Source organism: Strigops habroptila, chromosome 1 (assembly GCF_004027225.2).
Source record: "Strigops habroptila isolate Jane chromosome 1, bStrHab1.2.pri, whole genome shotgun sequence".
NCBI lineage: Eukaryota > Metazoa > Chordata > Aves > Psittaciformes > Psittacidae > Strigops > Strigops habroptila.
In genome coordinates this window covers 97,734,160-97,753,509 of record NC_044277.2, presented here as the reverse complement: position 1 = coordinate 97,753,509, position 19,350 = coordinate 97,734,160, and the positions used below count along the sequence as shown (strand labels likewise).

At 47.3% G+C, this 19,350-nt stretch overlaps 1 protein-coding gene across 4 annotated transcripts in view; it reads right to left on the bottom strand.

Moving 5' to 3' along the window:
• The window catches only part of SCAP (SREBF chaperone), a 65,375-nt gene that overhangs the window by 9,568 nt on the left and 36,457 nt on the right, over window positions 1-19,350 (bottom strand). For all 4 annotated transcript variants that reach the window (XM_030492821.1, XM_030492814.1, XM_030492830.1 and 1 more), the window contains exons 6-13: window positions 17,524-17,629; window positions 15,924-16,096; window positions 15,069-15,195; window positions 10,198-10,310; window positions 8,714-8,808; window positions 3,147-3,245; window positions 1,964-2,182; window positions 375-808 (exon numbers count right to left, since the gene is read on the bottom strand). In XM_030492821.1, coding sequence (XP_030348681.1) covers window positions 375-808; window positions 1,964-2,182; window positions 3,147-3,245; window positions 8,714-8,808; window positions 10,198-10,310; window positions 15,069-15,195; window positions 15,924-16,096; window positions 17,524-17,629 — 1,366 coding nt within the window. The remainder of the gene's footprint in view (window positions 1-374; window positions 809-1,963; window positions 2,183-3,146; window positions 3,246-8,713; window positions 8,809-10,197; window positions 10,311-15,068; window positions 15,196-15,923; window positions 16,097-17,523; window positions 17,630-19,350) is intronic.

Below are 19,350 nucleotides of genomic sequence, written 5' to 3'. Positions count from 1 at the left end.
TTTCCTCCGCTCAGATGTCTCTATTCCTCACATGCACCATCCCCATCACTCACAGATGATCACATATTGTTTTACAAAATTGTAACCGTCACCTCCAGAGTAAAGGAAGACAACAGGCAGGTTGAACCGCTACCAACTCTTCTTATCTTCAATACACCCAAGAGCACAGAGAGAAACACAACCCTTATGCTCAGACAGACAGCCCTGGAGAGTTTGGTACCTCTGCACCACAGCAGAGGGCATTTACACTTCTGGAGTAAGTCACATGCACACAAATTATCTAACTTGGAAGGATGAAGGACAGATGAAAGAAAAATGCTTGGGGTCAAGTCCACAATTCAAAGTGCTGCGGTGCTCGATGCCAGCCCACTTGCCTTTTGGCCAGAGTGATATTGTAGTAGCTGAAGAGGGATGGCCAGTGTCTGAAGGAAAGCTTCCTCCAAATCTCCTCATCCTCTGCTCCCCAGGTAACCTCTGCTTCAGTTCCAAGCTCCGTCTGTCCATTCCCTTTGCCTTCTGGTCCTTGGGCCCAAGAATGCTGGTTTGTCTCCAGCCTGCTCAGGGACTCCAGCCCCGACTTCTGCTCACGCTGCTGCGTCTGGTTTTCCGACAGCTGTATTGGGTCCGATGGGAAGACTGAGAGATCAATCTTGGGGTCCCCAGCAGGTAGGACCCCTCCAGGAACAGGCATTGGAGGCAGACCTGCCTCACCCAAAGGACTTTGTTCGGTGACCTGTGACGTGAGGTAGGTGCGGAGACCAGCAGGATCCGTGTAAACCAGGATTCCAATCCAGATCACTGTCCCAGCCTACAGACGATGAGCAGAGACAAGCCCATTTAGTTCACAGCCTTCACGCTCCACCTCCAGCACCTCACCAGTTCCCTGAGCTGATCAACAGCTGATCCCAGCCCAGGGTACGCCCTGCACTTAAGAGTGTTACTCTCAGAAGACATTTACCCTCTAAGAGGATTAGCGATAGGACAAGGGGTAATGGGTTCAAACTTAAACAGGGGAAGTTCCGGTTAGATATAACAAAGAAGTTCTTTACTGTGAGGGTGATGAGGGTGAACAGGCTGCCCAAAGAGGTGGCAAATGCTCCATCCCTGGCAGTGTTCAAGCCCAGGCTGGACAGAGCCTTGGGTGACATGGTCTAGTGTGAGGCGTCCCTGCCCATGGCAGGCGGGTCGGAACTGGGTGATCTTAAGGTCCTTTCCAACCCAAACCATTGTATGGTTCTATGATTCTATGATTGGGAGAGGTTGCATAGCACACACAAAACTGAGCATTACTTTTCCATGAGCCATCCAACTCAACCTGATGGCAGGAAGCCCACTTGTCCCATACAAATGAACAGCAGGGAGGAGACTCCTCACTGGTGCTGGGACCAGCACATCTGCCACCCTCAAACTGCCATCAGCATTAGCTAACAGTAACAGGCTAGGCTGTGGCTTGTAGAGCTGAGGAGCACACAGATTGTTCCACTTCCATTATAGACATCCAGAACAGGGATGGAGGGGGAAAGCAGGGGCAGTAACTGGTGTAACCACTGCAGTTACACCTGCACAAGGAAAAGCCTCAGTCTGTCACGTAACAAAATACCTCCATGTCTTTAGTCCACATTACCTGCAGGAACTAAAACCATGATTTCTGCTCTGTAGAAATCTTCCCTCTCTGCTCATAAGGTCCTTACAAACCTGCTTATATAAAAGCAGATTTTGTCTCAAAGCAAATATCAGAAAGTTACCCACTACCACCCAAAGATCAAGCAAACAACAGAGTCCTGGAGCTAATGTGTGCACAGTGATGTGCACTTCTTGAATTGGATTTACCAGAGAGCAGCATAAGTCTCGCAGTGGAACAAGGACGCATGAAAATGTTGGCCTTTTTTCCCCCCTGGAAGCCTACTTGGTTCAGGTTAGTGTCCAGGAAGGGACACCAGCTAACAAACCCCACACTGCTTACCATGATGAGCCTCTGGGCCAGCCGGGTCCTGGCGAAGAAGTAAATGACCCGCAACCTCTTCGGCAGGCGCAGGTTCCTGAAGGAGGATGGCTGCAGGGTGATGGTGTGGGGGGTGGCAGGTCGCATCGCCGGCTGCCGCTCGTAGCGCTGAGAGCGGCTGACAGGCTTCGCTGGGGGCAGGCAGGCTTCTGCGGGCAACCGCTTGTTCAGGTCAGCGAGCTGCCGAGAGAAGAGCAAATGTGGGAGAGCTGCAGGGAGATAGATCCCTTGAGAGAAATGAGTGCACAGGCCTATGGCCGAGTACCCACTTTCTCCCTCAGGACAATCTGCCCCAGCTTCTCTCCAGCACATACTGTCTTCTTCCAGCAGCCATGGTCATCTGTGAACATGTCCCCTTCATAGAATCATAGAATCCCAGAATGGTTTGGGTTGGAAGGGACATTAAAGCTCATCCAGTTCCAGTCCCCTGCCATGGGCAGGGACACCTTCCACTAGAGCGGGTTGCTCCAAGGCCCGTCCAACCTGGCCTTGAACACTGCCAGGGATGGGGCAGCCACAGCTTCTCTGGGCAACCTGTGCCAGGGCCTCACCACCCTCACAGGGAAGAACTTCTGCCTCAGATCTCATCTAAATCTCCCCTCTGCCAGTTTAAAGCCATTCCCCCTTGTCCTGTCCCTCCCCTCTAAGGTCTCCCTGAAGCCTTCTCTTTTCCAGGCTGAACAAGCCCAGCTCTCTCACCCTGTCTCCAGAGCAGAGGTGCTCCAGCCGTCGGAACATTTTTGTGGCCTCCTCTAGCCTCACTCCAACAGCTCCATGTCCTTCTTATGTTGTTGCCCCAGAGCTGGCTGCAGGACTGCAGGGGGGGTCTCACCAGGGCAGAGCAGAGGGGGAGAATCCCCTCCCTCGACCTGCTGGTCACGCTGCTGGTGATGCAGCCCAGGACACGGTTGGGTTTTTTTACCTCAAATCTGCATGTTTATTTACCTGAGGGTATCTTGTTCCCTCAGGTGTCCTGTCCCCAGTCCCTGTATATATATAACCAACAAGTACTGCCCCAGAACTTTTACAGCTTAATCTTTTCTGTTTAGTGTGAAAAATCACAGGCTGTGCTTCCTTTAATCCTTCTCCAACAGCAGAGAAGGAAAACCCAAGGCAAACCCCCATGTTCTTGGCCCTTCCTTACCTCCATACGGCGAATGTCAATGGACAGCACAGTAGTGAAGAAAAACATCTGCAGAAAGAAGTCAGACACGAGGCCAACCACAGCGAAGAGGCAGAATTCCTGCAGACAGGACACACAAATTAGCTACGGCACCTACACAGACAACAATAATTGTTCCAACTTCAGTAAAGGGGAAACTTGGCAAACGCCCAGAGTGCAGGCCTGACCCCATTTTACTGTCAAATTCTATAATCCATAACATGTAATAGTTGAGAGTTTCATGCTAGAAAAGTCTGTGTGAGAACTCAAGAGCGTATTTACTCAGATTCACAGTCTTTGTAGCCACAAAACATCAAAGCACCATAAGAAAAACCGGCAGAGGATGTTTTCCCAGTTCACAAAGCCCTGGCAGGGCTGCAGCCAGAGCTCTCGGCCTCCAACAGTGACAGTTTCCTGCCTTTTACCTCAGCCCTGAGTTAAAATTCCTCTGGGAGCACAGGTTGCTCAGGCACCAGATCAATCTCTCTCCAACCAAAGACAGACCATGGAAGGCACTGTACAGCTCTGTACTTGTTTGTAGCCTTTCTCCAGGGCCCCAGCTAAAAAATTTCTGCTTAAATCACACTTTTGGGTAATGTCTGTTTGATGGGCAAATTTCATCCCTATGCTCCTGGGAAAAACGTCCCATACCCACTCTCAGAGGTCTCTAAACAACAAATAGATGGGAAACGTTTGCAACAGCCAGTGCTTCATAAGCTTCCTGTAATGCTCCGCTTTCCACAGCAGGTGCCACTGCAGAAACAACCACAGAATCACAGAACCACAGAGTGGTTTGGGTTGGAAGGGACCTTAAAGCTCATCCAGTTCCAACCCCCTGCCACGGGCAGGGACACCTTCCACTACATCAGGTTGCTCCAAGCCCCGTCCAACCTGGCCTTGAACACTGCCAGGGATGGGGCAGCCACAGCTTCTCTGGGCAACCTGTGCCAGGGCCTCACCACCCTCACAGGGAAGAACTTCTGCCTCACATCGCAGCTAAATCTCTCCTCTGTCAGTTTAAAGCCATTCCCCCTTGTCCTGTCTCTGCCTGCCCTTGTCAAAAGCCCCTCTCCAGGTTTCTTGTAGCCCCTTTAGGCACTGGAAGCTGCTCTAAGGTGTCCCTGGAGCCTTCTCTTCTCCAGGCTGAACAAGCCCAGCTCTCTCAGCCTGTCTCCATAGCAGAGGTGCTCCAGCCCTCGGAGCATCTTCCTGGCCTCCTCTGGACTCACTCCAATAGCTCTACATCCTTCTCATATTGGGGGTCATGGTGAGCTTCCTGTCACCCAACACCCCCAAGTCCTTCTCCTCAGGGCTGCTCTCAATCCAGTCTCCCCCGGCCTGTATTTGTGCTTAGAATTGCCCCAATCCAGGTGCAGGACCTTGCACTTGGCCGTGTTGAACTTCATGAGGTTTGCACTGTCCCACCTCTTAAAATGAGGATTAAGATTTCTCCCAGCAGCAGAAATGCAGTCAGCTCCCAGGTCACTCCGTAAAACAAATGCACACTCTTTGCCTAATCCCCATTAGTGCCAAGGGCCATCCCCTCTCCCCACTACACTCAAAACTTCACAGCAACATAGAATTAAAATATTTTGAGAGGCATCTTGTTTCCCTTGGAGATACACATTCCCGTCAGGGCCCAAAAAGGATCTAGTAAAAATGAAGAGATCAAGAGCCGAGTGTAAGAAGTAGTAAAAACCTTGGGCTAATCAACATATTAAAGAATCTGACCCACACTTGCAGAACAGAGCTGGCAGACACCCACTGCTGTTTGCTGCCTGCGCTGGTGCTCCAGGGGTGGCATTCACGCTGCCTGCAGACCAAGCCACCAAGCCAGGCCACATCCAGCTAGGGGGAAGGAGAGAGGCTGCAGAGATTAATTTCTTTTGTTCTCCTCCTTCATATGTCCATCCCAGTATCTCGCATAAGGCTGGAGGCCAACATCAGCCCAGTGAAATGAAAAGGGTGACATGACAGGCTACCTAAAACCTTCAAACAAACCTTGAAGCTCCCCCATCCTGTCCAAACTGTTCTCGAAACATAAGCAATCAACACATACATCTGACAGGTTTTGGAAGCAGAGGGCTGAAAACTCAACCCAGGTTTCTCTCTGGGAGAAAACCAGAAGGAAAGCAACATCCATCTGGATTTCACCCAGACCTTGGCAAACATAGGCTCCCCCAGTGGCAGGCTCTGCATAGAGAGATATTAATTCTGTTAATGCTTCCATTTACTCCATGTAGGCTTAGGCACCTGAAGCTGCTAGCCCTGGAAATCTACAATCTTTTTACACTTGAACACTGTACACCCCATGGCAAAACCCAAAGTGATTTCAATGGGTGCAGAATTGGGCTGTTGGTGTGTGAACTTCAAAAGAAGGTAGCAGGTAAGAGATGGAAAGCACAGGATGAGGGCCATCAACAGCGACACCGTGCCAGGAGAAGAGGAGTCTCTGCACACATGCAGTGCAAGGTAAGAGCATTTCATTGCTGCTCACAGTTATGAGCGAAGGTGTCCCTGCCCCTGGCAGAGGGTTGGAACTAGATGGTCTTTAAGGTCTCTTCCAACCCAAACCATTTTGTGATTCTATGAATTAAGTGGATGCACAATTCTCACCTGAAGCCAAACTCTATTTTAGGACAAGGACAGCCATGGCAAACAAAGAAAATTCCCTTCTGCTAAATGAGTTGCACTGCAGTAACTGAGAAAAATAAGACCCATTACAGCCCTTGGGGCAGGTGAGAGCCTTCAGCAGAGAAATGCCTCCCTCTCCTGTCATTCCCTATACCAGAGAGCACGTGCATGACCCCAGCATCGCACAGCCTGGAGCAAAGGTCCCTGCTGGATTTACACAGCCTGGCTCTCTTCCTGCCAGATTCCTTGGACTCTGCAACGTGAGTACAGCACATTATCTGTACAGTGTCCTTCACTCTCAAGGACCAAGATAAGGGGCTTGCACCAGCCTTCAGCAGAACAGCCGTCAGTTTTTTAACAGAGAGCATCCCTGCCAGATCCTTCCTCTGGAGAAAGCAAGCATCCAAGGAAAGACAGGATCCTGGGGAGAGCAGAGAGTGGGTGAGCAAAGAGTAGATTTAGATTAAATACTAGGAATAAGTTTTTCCATGTGGGGGTGATGAATCACTGGCACAGGCTGCCCAGAGAAGCTGTGGCTGCCCCATCCCTGGCAGTGTTCAAGGCCAGGTTGGACGGGGCTTGGAGCAACCTGCTCTAGTGGAAGGTGTCCCTGCCCATGGCAGGGGCTGGAACTGGATGAGCTTTAAGGTCTCTTCAATCCAAACCTGTGATTCTATAATTCTATGTCATCACCCGTGTCAAACCACTCCAATAGTCAGGACTACTTTAAAAGAGATAACAGGGGTGGGGGCACGATAGCACTGCTTCCCATAGCTCTACTGACCCCATTACCTGACTCTGCCCTGCCCTTTGATCACAACTCCTCTATCTCCTGTCACCAGTGCACCCTGCAAGCTCCTCCATGGCAGAGAGCAACATGAGATGTGACCTGTCCCAGCGGTGTCCCCGTGGCAGGGCTGCTGGCACTACACTCGCTCCACAGACACCATCAGGTTTCACTTTCCAAGGTCAAGCAGCACAGCCATGAAACAGAGGCCAAAAGATGCTGATATAGCACATGAATGAGCCCAATTTAGACCCAAAGGATGGATCATGTCGGCATCTGAGCTGAGCAGTCTCTGCAATCAGCTTTGAATACAAACGAAATCAGGCCACAACAGATGGCCAGCTGTAGCCTAGGGAATTCTACTATAGCTCCTCTTTTGCTGTCCTCTTGGGATACTGAGAGAGCAGCTCAGGAACTGCCGAGTTCAACTTGGAATGCTCCAGTCCAACCTGAACATTTAATCTTCTTAGATTATCCTAGGCTTTAATCTGCAGGCTCTACTGGTGAGTCCCCAGTGTTAAAGCAAGGATACATACAACCCACCCCTCTCATGAAGGCCACCTACATGGTGGCCAGCGATAACCTAGCAGGGGCCCAGAGTAGCTTCCAGCTATGCAGACACTGGGTGCTCCCACCTTTGCTTGCTGACTGCGCCTGCTAGGAATTTCCAGAGAGAACAGGCTGACAGCTCCCTGAAGTCTGGATGCAGAGATGCCATAGAATTGGTGATGAGGATTTGTCTAGGCAGCACTACTGTTCAGGTGGCTCACCAGGAGCAAGCCCTGCTCGGTCAAGGATCAGAAATCAAATGGCATCAGCTTCCTGATACAACTCTGCAAGCACAGTCCTGAAAAAGGGGCTGTGCAGCAGAGAAAGCAACATGCTGCGAGGCAGAAGACCTTGATGCTATTTTCAGTGTAACACAGACCCAACAACATGACCCCTGACAGATCATTCTACCTTGAGGTTTCAGCTTATCCACCCATGAGATAGAGATGGTCGTATCCGTGGTTGCAAAAACTTACAGATTCATCAGTCTGGTGAAAGAGCCCCAAGCAGGCTGCCCACCCTAATTCTCACAGCAGACATTCTGCAGTAGGGTTTTGGTTTTTCCTTCCATCCACTGACAAGGTGGAGCTCATGTGTCTGGGTCACCAGCAAGTGGAGCACATCAGACTGTTGGCAGGTGATCACTAGTGACTGTTGAGCCGAGCGGCTGTTGAGCAGAGTGAGTGGCTTGAGCGCCAGGAAGGTGTGTGTCCCTGAGCTAGAGGAGTTGGCTAGAGAGCTGGAGGAGTTGGCTAACGGAGGGACCAGGGACTCCACAGATCAACTGCCAGAGGGACTGTGGGCAACTGAGACTCAGTTGCATGTGTGTGTAAGGCAACTAGGGAGAGAAGGATCCAGGGCTACTGGATGAACTGAATGTGTAAACTCAGCTACTGGAAGGATGCAAGGGCAGCTGCTGGACAAAAGGCTGGCTCCTGGAGTGATCCACATTGTATAGATGTATGGATTCTCAACTAATGGCCTCTTAATCCAATCAGGCAGGGAGGGAAGCAGACTAGTGACTGCACTCTGCAGTGACTAGTGACTAGCACACTGCACTCCTGTAGCACCTTCAAGCCTCAGTCTTAGAATCACAGAATGGTTTGGGTTGGAAGGGACCTCAAAGCTCATCCAGTTCCAACCCCCTGCCACAGGCAGGGACACCTTCCACTAGAGCAGGTTGCTCCAGGCCCAGTCCAACCTGGCCTTGAACACTGCCAGGGATGGGGCAGCCACAGCTTCTCTGGGCAACCTGTGCCAGGGCCTCACCACCCTCACAGGGAAGAACTTCTGCCTCAGGTCCCATCTAAATCTAAATCTCTGTCACTTCAAAGCCATTCCCTTGTCCTGTCCCTACCTGCCCTTGTCAAAAGCCCCTCTCCAGCTTTCCTGTCAGCCCCTTTAGGCACTGGAAGCTGCTCTAAGATCTCCCCAGAGCCTTCCCTTCTCCAGGCTGAACAAGCCCAGCTCTCTCAGCCTGTCTCCATAGCAGAGGTGCTCCAGCCCTTGGAGCATCTTTGTGGCCTCCTCTGGACTTGCTCCAACAGGTCCACGTAAAACTGCAAACTCAGACACTCACCTGGATGGCAGGGACAAGGGTGAAATACCCAATCAAGATGATCCCAAGCTCTGTTGCCATGTTCTTCATAATTGACCAGCTCTCATTGCTCAAACCTGGAGAAAGAACACCCAAAGACAGGTCAAAGGAGAACTGTTCACTAGTGGACAGACATGAGCATAGCAAAAAGGAACTGGAAATCCCTTCTTTAAAATCAGGTATCTAAAGATAACAGGCAAAAAAGGCACTTTCAGGTAAAATCCACCTGACCTATTTTGAATATTGAAGTCAAAGAATTGGACTGTAGACTCCCAATGTCTTTATTAGTGGGATTATTTTGTCCCCGCTATACAAAACAGATGTGGACAGGCTGGAGAGGATCCAGAGAAGGGTCACAAAGATGATCCAAGGACTGTGAAGCCATGTGAGGAAAGGCTGAGAGAGCTGGGCTTGTTCAACCTACAGAAAAGAAGGCTCAGGAGAGACCTTATCACCATGTTCTAGTATTTAAAGCCAGGATACAAAGAAGATGGAGACTCCCTTTTTACAAGGAGCCCCATGGAAAAGACAACAGGTGATGGGCACAAGTTACTCCTGGGGAGATTTTGACTGAACACAAGAGGAAAATGTTTCACAATGAGAACAATCAGCCACTGGAATAATCTCCCCAGGGAAGTGGTGACTCCCCAGTGCTGGACACTGTTAAGATTGGGCTGAGCAGGGTGCTGGGCCATCTAGTCTAGGTTGTGCTTTGCCTAGAAAGGTTGGACCAGATGATCCTTGAGGTCCTTTCCAACCTGGGGTTCTATGATTCTGTGATTAGCATTAACTAAAGGGAGCTCAGGATGACTCTCTCAGCTCACAAAACTCTTTTGATATAAGCAGCTGGAGGGTTCTGCACAGGGCAGTACAGGGATTCAGAAGTGTAAAGGACCAAGTTTTTGAGTCCTATTTTCAATCTAGGATACAAACCACTTGTGGTTTTAAAACTTGGTAGATTTTTCTAGGCATCCCTCTAGAATATCTCTTCCCTGATGTTTAGAAACATCTTTTAAGTTTGCAAAGTCCATTTATCCATGGTTTGAGCACACTCAAATCCTTATGCAGGTACAGAGTGTATATATATTAGGGAAGATAAGTTTGTCACGGACTCAGCAGAACTTCTTATGACCTGTGGACTGCCCTTAATGATATTCATGTCACAAGACAGCAAGGTGCCAAATATCTATACCAGGAGATACAGCTCTCCCTTACTAACACTTTTTAAACTTGTTCAGCCAATGCTTCAGTCAACAATCTTTAAAAGCAGTGCCCACAATTACAGGCTTCTATTAGTTCTTGGAACTAACAAAACAGTACAAAAAGATTAACAAATACAGTTCACATTCAATATGCACAGTCTTTGTTTCCTTCATAAACCACAATCAAGATCATTCCCCATCTCCCAGTCCTTGGGTTACCAGAATTTTCTCTCTCTTCACAGTTTTCCAGAGCAGGCTGCATACCTTGGGCAATGCGTAGCTTCACTTCCAGGTCAACAGGCGTAGAGACAACTGACTTGGTGAGAACCAACACATTCTCTAGGCCAATCACTACAACCAGGTATGGAAATATCTCTCTAGAAGGAACAGAACCAGAACTGAGAATGAGTTCCTGGCTGAAAAAGACAGGAAGAATGCAAGTTAAGCAGCAAACACACATCCCAGAGCCAAGGTGAGGAAACGCTGTCCAGTGCTCTCAGCCAAATTCCTTCAGCTACAATATTACTCTACGATGAGGTAAGAGTTCTGTATTTCATCTGCTTTGGACAGATATTAACATTTTGCAAAGCTGCATGATTTGCTGGAAAATGGCCATTGTAGACCACCACTAAATTAGTCTTTAATGCTTCCCAGGTTTGGGACAGTGCCCCTCGAAAAGTCTCTTGAGCACCTACTATGAAGAGGTGCAAATCAAAAAGAAGGGACTTGGAACACCACCGCAACAGACTCAGGAACAATTAGCCAGCAGGAGAGCATGACAACGAGAGGGTAGGGAGCATGGCCCACCACTGTCAGTGAAAATCCTGATAAATCAACAGCTAAGCATTACATTAAATGCAACTTCAAAAGTGAAGAGCTTGGGCAGTGCCTGGTGCAGGTACCCAGCGGGCAAAAGCTTCCATCCCTTGCAGCTGTTCTAAGTAGTTGCCTCAGGCATTGAAGGAAACACACGAAGACACACTTCTCTTTTGGGAGGAGAATGTGCACGGAGCTCTGTTCAGTACACCAAGTAGGTCAGAAGCCACAACATTGAGAACAACATGAAACCTACATATGCTTTGTAAATAAATAAATCCTGCCAGGGATAGTTTCTACCCAAGAGTCAAGAAAACACACTGAAATTGTGTTCAGGATTTGCCCTTCACAAATATATGCACAAACAAAAGTAAGATTACCCAAGGTCACCACCATGAATTTATTCAACTCTTCTCACTCCTAAACTTTTTTCTCTCTTTTGAACTACTTGCAGTCCAGATCAGCAAGAAGAAGCTGTTCCGTGTCAGAACACAGTAGACAGTAAACCTCTCCATTTCCCTCCAGCTAAACTCGAAAGCAAAACTAAAGCTTCCATTGCGGAGGGTACCGGATTTGTGCTGTGCTGGTATGTATGGATCCAAAAGGAGACTGCGTGCGTGCAAACACTCACACCCCTTGGCACATCACTAACAGCCAAGACAGGTAAACAACAGGGTTCCAGAAAAACACCTCCTGCTTTGTGGCATTACCTGCTGTATCCCCAAGGACCACCCTTGCCAACACTGGTTTTGATCGCCCATGGCCATCTGACACGAGCTTCAACATTTGCACACATACTGCTGCCAGCAGCCCGTGCCCTACAAGCTCAGCTGGGGAAAAACATCTGTCTGGAACCACTTCTGCTAACTCAGCTACTTCATGCCAATTGATTCCTTGAACAAACAGCAAGCTGAAACAGCAAGACCTCCACTGAAAGCCAGATTACAGGAAAAAAAACAAAACAACAAAATCCAACTCAAAAAACAAAATTGAAAGAGAAGAAAGCTGGAGAGGGGCTTTTGACAAGGGCAGGTAGGGACAGGACAAGGGGGAATGGCTTTAAACTGACAGAGGGGAGATTTGGATGAGATCTGAGGCAGAAGCTCTTCCCTGTGAGGGTGGTGAGGCCCTGGCACAGGTTGCCCAGAGAAGCTGTGGCTGCCCCATCCCTGGCAGTGTTCAAGGCCAGGCTGGACGGGGCTTGGAGCAACCTGCTCTGGTGGAAGGTGTCCCTGCCCGTGGCAGGGGGTTGGAACTCGATGAGCTTTAAGGTCCCTTCCAACCCAAAGCACTCCATGATTCTCCAGGTACCCTAACCAAATTTTAGCTCTAAATTAACTTCCTGTTAATGTCAAAGAATCCAAAATTCAGCAAGTACAACTCAGTCCTTGTCTTTATCTACAGCATCTTCAGTTCATAACCCGTGTCACTCCTCCAAGCAGTACTGTAGGACAGGGGACAGATTTAAGAAAAGCTCTTTGTAATCCTTAGGGATGGAAATCTCTAAGTAAAAGAGAATGCAACAAACACGAGGGAGAACTCTGCTGCCTGGCACAGCACCGCACATCCTGCAGAGCGTGTTATCTGCAAGGATATGCTCTTGTAGAGGCCTTGCAGAGTCCTGTCCTTATGCAAGACAGGCAGGGGGGTTAGCAGCATTCACAGATAAGCTGCAGTAGCCTTCAAGAGGCAGAATAAACACAGAAAACTTGGAATTCTTTCATTAACAATGTCCTACTTAAATGGTAGCTTCTACAGCAGAAGATAATTAATAGTCCTGGCTTATGAGTTTCAACAGTCCTTAAAGAATCAGCAGTTTTCATGTGAAATGACCAGCAGTTTAAAAGCAATGAGAAACGAGCTTTTCTGGAAGAATAATGCAAGTCTGCAGGACAAACATGAGCTGTTCACACCCTGCAACTCCAAAACCTCATTTGTCCCCTCTCGGAAGCAGATGGCAAGAGATCCTTGTTGTATTTTCAGCCATGCAGTGCCAAGCATTGAGAAAGAGCTTACAAGAGGAAGAGGAAGAGCAGGAGGAGATGCCGTACGTGTCCATCTACAGAAACTTATTGATTCGATGCCAGAAGGTGCTACGTCATAGCATGATCCAGCATCCCAGAGTCAACAGAAATGCTACTGTTGACTCATAAAAACCAGATTTTCTGTGACTCCATATATATTTGTGAACAGAGACAACCTTTGGTTTATCCAAAACATGGAGAATTTAAGAACTGATCATAGCAGCCTCTCATCTAAAATGCAGATTTTCACATTTGAACAGGTTTATGCCTTTTTTTATAGGCAACAAGGAGAAGTAGTTCATCATTTCAGCCTGTGATTCCTCTAACCTAGCTGAGATGCCAACTTGTGGGTTAGTGGCTTGTGCTCCAGACTCACTAGAGACTCTCACAGTCCACCAGTGCACAGGAACCTCACTTTCAGTGAACTGGCATTCTCCTCAGTCTTACTGCTTACTCTTCCTTAAACTGCACAGATCATGTTACCTATTTCCACTTTTCTGTAAAATAAGATGAATGCCTACCTCAACTACGATAATTATTAATTCATTATAAAAGTTGATAGATAATGATTAAAGTCCAGCTTACATATCATGTCTGTAGCAAGCAAATGCTGATCTCGAAGAAACAAGCTTCATTTTAACACCTTAGAAAAACCAGTGAGGGAAAAAGGCTTATCATAAATACAAGTCCCATGAAAAACAAACACACCCACATCTGGAAGGCTCTGCTGTAAACAAAACAGATCAAAAAGGCGGAAAGCCAGATCAAAGTTGAACCAAACTCTGCACCCTGTGCTGGCCAAATCCTAGCACGCTGCCACGGGTGTGTGATATACCAGGAATGCTCCATCTTCTGTCAAGAATCAGGTAACTAGAGACAAAGTGCACTGGGGAATCAGGAAAAGTTCACTCACCACAAGTAAAAAAACCCCAAACCATGTCATCAGACCCCATCAGCGTAGAATCCAGGGGTCTTCTGTCTAACTAGACATAATCTATAAAGTATTGCAAGAATTAAGCAAAGAAATTGTGCTGGAAAACTAGATTTATTATTTTTTTTTTAGAAATAAGGACTGAATTAACTCTTGCTATCCTGTAGGAGGGATAACTAGACTTAGTTTAGCCCTTCTGTATTCCAACAGTAAGGGTGACAGTATACACAGGCCTTGGTCATTGTGCTAACCATTCCCTTGGAACGGTTCCCATGCATCTACATCCAAATATTGCCTTTTTTCTCATGTTAAAATTATAAACTCCCAGTGGATCACCTCTGTTCTGTTTGTACAGCTCACAGAATAATGCAGTCCTGATCTGTAATTAAGGTTCCATGTCACAACAGTGGTAAAAACAGAAACAACAACAATTTCATTTTCTGAAGTCAATTATTCATCACTCTTTTAGGCTTCTAGGACAGGAATTCCTCCATCTAGGACTGGCTCCTAGTAAACTGTCCCCAGCACTCTCCCTGGGGGAAGAGACTCACCCCTCAGGGGTCAGACTTTTCAGTATTCCTGCAGCATACAGCTTCAAGGATAGCGATGGCAAGAAAAATGAGGGATATTTCCTTAACTACTTATGGAAGGGATCTAAAACCCAAAAGATTCTGAATGGAACCTTAATTAATAATGAATGAACAGTGTAAAACTTGGGTAGGTGAGGTGCCAGTTAGAGCTTTCTCAAGGGTTTTCAGCTTGACACAAATATAACGCGTGGTAGTAACCACATCAGAAGTCCCAGAAGCCAACTCTAACATGCACAGGGAACCCCAGTTAAAAGAAGAGCAGACAACAATCAGTGTTGGATGCAAAGTCTCCCAGGCAGTCTCCCAGGCACAAATACCACATGTCAGTTCTACCACCCTTAGAGATGTGCTGAGTATAATGTAATGAACCTCCCTCATCCAGAAGAAAGGTAACGAGCCCTTCTGGATGGCACAGCAAGTCACTGCAGGAGGAAGGTATGTGAGAGCCTACTTAGGTGCCAGGAAACCAAGTTATAAATAAGGTGTTGTCCCAACAATTCCTTCTGCTTTAGGCAGAAAGAGTCAACTGCTAAGCAATAAGGCATCTCCAGGAAGACTGGGACCCAGTCAGGTCTGTTTGCTGCCCAGCAGATAAACACATGGTCCTTCAGCCCTGGAAAGCATCCGAAAACAATTTTGCATAGGAGTGTGTAAAAGAATATCACATAAGCTTATATGAAAAATACCAGATCTTTAAGCATTTAACAGCTGTTTTCAAATGATTTCACCTCCATCTACCCTTCTTCAGGAAGAGGTCTGGTGCTGGAAACATACCCTCCATTAAGCGTAGGTGTCAAACCAAACAGCGTGCAGAGCCCAACGGACATGAGCAGAGAGCTGAGCACTGTCACGACCGCTGCCAGCGCCAGACCCCACTTCGATTTCACCATGTCAATTTTCCCTGAAAAAAAGAATGCAAAGTCTTGGTTACCAAGTAAAAGAAGATAACTTATAAACACAAGAAGGGATCCTCATCCTGACTTATTTCAGCAGGTAGCTCAATACCCTGCAACCCAGAAATAATGGTATTCAGTCTCACTGTCTGAAATGCAGCTCCCAGATCCTCCCAGTATGTAAGAGGTACTGTAACAAGGGAAGGACAGAGGATAATGCACAGCTTGCAGCTCAAACGAGCTCCAGTACAGCATTGTTGAGGCATAAAAAAGGATCTAACCATTAAATGTGGCTTGCTAAGGTCTAAAACCACCAGCTCAGAACATGTATTTAATCTGTCTGACAATGAATTAGCCTCTCTAAACTGGAAAAATGTCATTACATTATGGGACATAATGTCATGTCATTATGGGACTTAAAGCTGCCTATGACAGAAAGCACCTCAGACGATATCACAAGGAATACCACCACGCTGCCTAAGAGGGACAAATTAGCAGAAATCAGATAAACAGGACTATCAATTCTCTCCATGACAGTTCAGGGTACAATTTCAACACCACCTTTCCTGCTGAAACACAGGAGAGAACTGCAGGGCACAGACTGCAGTCTCTCTTATCTGCAGCCAGGGAAAGGGCACCATCGCACCACTGATGCCACACATAAATTCAGCTGGCAGGTGTGTAGGTGGCTCATTAGCTCGCTCTCCCTTCAGATCTCTCCACCCCACAAACCTACGTGTGGAGAAGTAGATGTAAGCGAAGAGTATAATGTAGGTGGTGACGAGGGGTATCAGCTCAGCAATGCCAATCTCCTCCTTGAAGTGGACGTGAACGATGTTCTCCTCTCGCAGTGTGCAGTTAGGGCTGGGATGCAGCAGCTTGAGGCGAGAGCGGAGGCTGCTGAGGAACCTGAGATGGAAAGCGAGCAGGAGGATGTCAATTACACTGTACCCAACAACCAGCACACCATTCCATGGAGAAGCTCAGTGGGTATAGATTAAGTAGGAAGAAGCTCCACAGATTCACAGGCTTACAAAGCGTGGTTCTCTCTAGGCCTGACTCCTAGAGTCTGTTCCTCTGAGGCACAAACTACATGTGCCACATCTGTACTGTGGCAACCCCACAGACCTTGATTTCTGTGAAACAGGTAGCTGTGAAGACTCAGCTGGATGCTGGGAACATCAACAAGGGTATCACCAGCAGAGATAAAGATGTCATTGTCCCACTCAGCACTTGCCAGGGCACCCCTGGAATACTGTGTTCAGTTTTGGTCCCCACTATACAAAAAAGATGTGGACAGGTCTCAGAGGAGATCTTATCACCACGTTCCAGTTTTAAAGGGTGGCCACAAAGAACATGGAGACTCCCTTTTTACAAGGAGTCCCATGGAAAAGACAAGGGGTGAGGGCACAAGTTACTCCTGGAGAGAATCCAACTGGACAAAAGAGGAAAATTTTTCACAGTGAAAACAATCAGCCATTGTAATAATCTCCCCAGGGGAAATGGTGACTCCCCAGCACTGGACACTGTTAAGACTGGGCTGGACAGGGTGCTGGGCCATCTAGTCTGGGTCATGCTTTGCCTAGAAGGGTTGGACCAGGTGATCCTTGAGGTCCCTTCCACCCTGGGATTCTAGGATTCAATGAAAACTGTTTAAAGCAAGGGCTCCTCATCCAAAATCTCAGCCTTAGGGAACAGAACACACTGTAGTCTCTAACATCCCCTGAATTTCATGTAATTATGGCTGACGAAAGGTGCTACATGACAGTCCTTGAGGCTGTGGGGTTCTTGCATGGGCGGCAGAAGAGCAAGTTTCAACTACAGTGCTGTCACTTCTATTCTAGGCATCCCCTGGGGAATTCTGTGCAGCACTGAGCAGAGTGTTTAGTCCTCAGACGCACTCAATCCAAGCCAGTTTTGCCAACGTTGCCAAAGGGGTACCAGTTCAATTAACACTGGAAAGCAAACGACTTGTACCAGGAACTGGGTCAAAACAGACCTACTGGGCCTTGGCTGCATCAGGGACAGCTCTGTGTGCAGATGAAGCCATCAAGGAAGGAACTTCCATTGGCACCTTTGGGCATTATGTAGACTTTTTTTAAAGAGAAACTGACAACAGATAGTATTTAACTTCCCTACAACACAGCAAGTTTTCTGCCAAAACCAGCACCCTGTTTTTCCACAGCATGTTCAGAAGATCCTAAAATACTCTAACCCACAAAAAAACAGAGATTAAAGAAAAACATATCAATAAACAGAGCAGAGCAAACAGCAAATTAGCCAAGAATTGAACAAGGGATCCCTGACATAGAAATAGCACAGCCAAAGCTCCTTACCTGGAATCATATCGCTGGAGACCCAGGGTGACAGTGTATGATACCACTCGCTTCCTATTGTAGAGGTTCACCCCGCTGTACTTCCCAGGGAGTCCAAACAACAGGTCTGCAAACACACAGTATGAATGGAACATTAGGATGACAACAAAGTATGCTTTGTTGAGTAGGAGGTGTCCCTGCCCATAGCAGGGGAGTTTGAAATGAATGGTCTCTTCAAAAACAAATCATTCTGTGATTCTGTGAAAAAAAGATAAAAAAGATGGGATACAAGAGGTGTTCACTGTAAAGAATGCTGAACTACTGTCCTGATAGGAAGCATTTCTCAGTGCTCTGGTGAGACCTTGCCAATATGGATAAATACCTGATGCAGGGAAGTACAGAAGACAGAGCATCTCTTCTTAGTGGTGTTCAGTGACAAGACAAGAGACAACAGGCACAAATTAAACCATGGCCAATTCCCTTTAAGTACAAGAAAAATCTTCCTGTGGCAAAGTTGTCTGCCTTCAGCTGCCCTGGCAGGGCAGTCTGTAGCAGACAAGGTCTGCTCTCTAATCCTGACCCATAAGCTCTCAACTAGATCATCACTCATTCCTAAGCAAAGCTCCATGTGTTCCTGCTGCTCACTCACAAAAGAACAATCCTCACCCTCCCAGCCTCTCCTTCCTGAAAAGTCTGTGTCCACCCACAGCAGTGCTCCAGTATTGCCTTGGAAGTGTTCAAGGCCATGTTGGACGGGGCTTGGAGCAATCTGGAGTAGAGAAAAGTGTCCCTGCCTGTGGCAGGGGGTTGGAACTGGATGAGTTTTAAGGTCCCTTCCAACCCAAACCATTCTGTGATTCTATGATGGTGAGCCACTCCACGCCATCCCTGTGAGCTGGATGAGCTACATGCACCTCTAATTCCTCCTGTTTGCTCCTCAAACTCTGTGTGTTGCTGTAAAGGCATGTCAAGAGGGCACCCAATTTGTCCTTCGACAGCGGAGACAGGCATTTCCTTTAAGGATGCAGCCAAAGAAAATCTTGGACACTTGGTTTTGTGCATGTCAGTGTGTGACGTGAACCAGAGGTTCCAGGCAGACTTTGCATTGCAAAACACTATTTAACATCTCTTCTGTTAATCTTGTGCACTAAAATGCAGACCTTAAAAAATCGGGATAATGATGAACACTGCCACTGTTCCACTGCCTGGAATTCCCAGGATATTGTGGAGCTCTATCTCATTTGCGAATGAGCTCTCAGAGAGGCTCCATGTGCCCCAAAGCCCCAGTGTGCACATGCTCTGTATGCTCAAAAAATAACCTTTAAAACAAACTTACCCTAGAGTTATACAACCCTTTTTCAGACATGTCATATTATAGGCTTCCTGAATCTATAGAGTTCCTTTAAAACCAAAAGAACAGCATTTCCTCTAGCTTTATGGAACCACTAAAGTGTATGATCCCAGCCATGGTCAGAGGATTTTTTTAATTAAGAGAGAAAAATACTTTTATGATACTTGGTCTAAATGCAAGCAACTACCAGTGAACACAGAAGAGGGAGCAGGATGAATGTTCATTTATCTCTAACAATGCGGCAGTCTTGACGGACAATAGCATGAAGGACAAAGATAGGCTGGAGCATACGCAGAGTAAGAGGAACAATAAGACTGGGACAAGTTATCTGCTATTTTTACATCTATAGAAAGGAGTCTGACTGAGACTGTATTCCACAAATACAGGGCTGAGTTCAAATACAGATATAAAATGAGAGATGACATCTATTTCATAGCTTTGTTTCGATGCTGTGAGTAGCAAAATGCCACCCCATTTGGTAACATTGGCAATCAAGA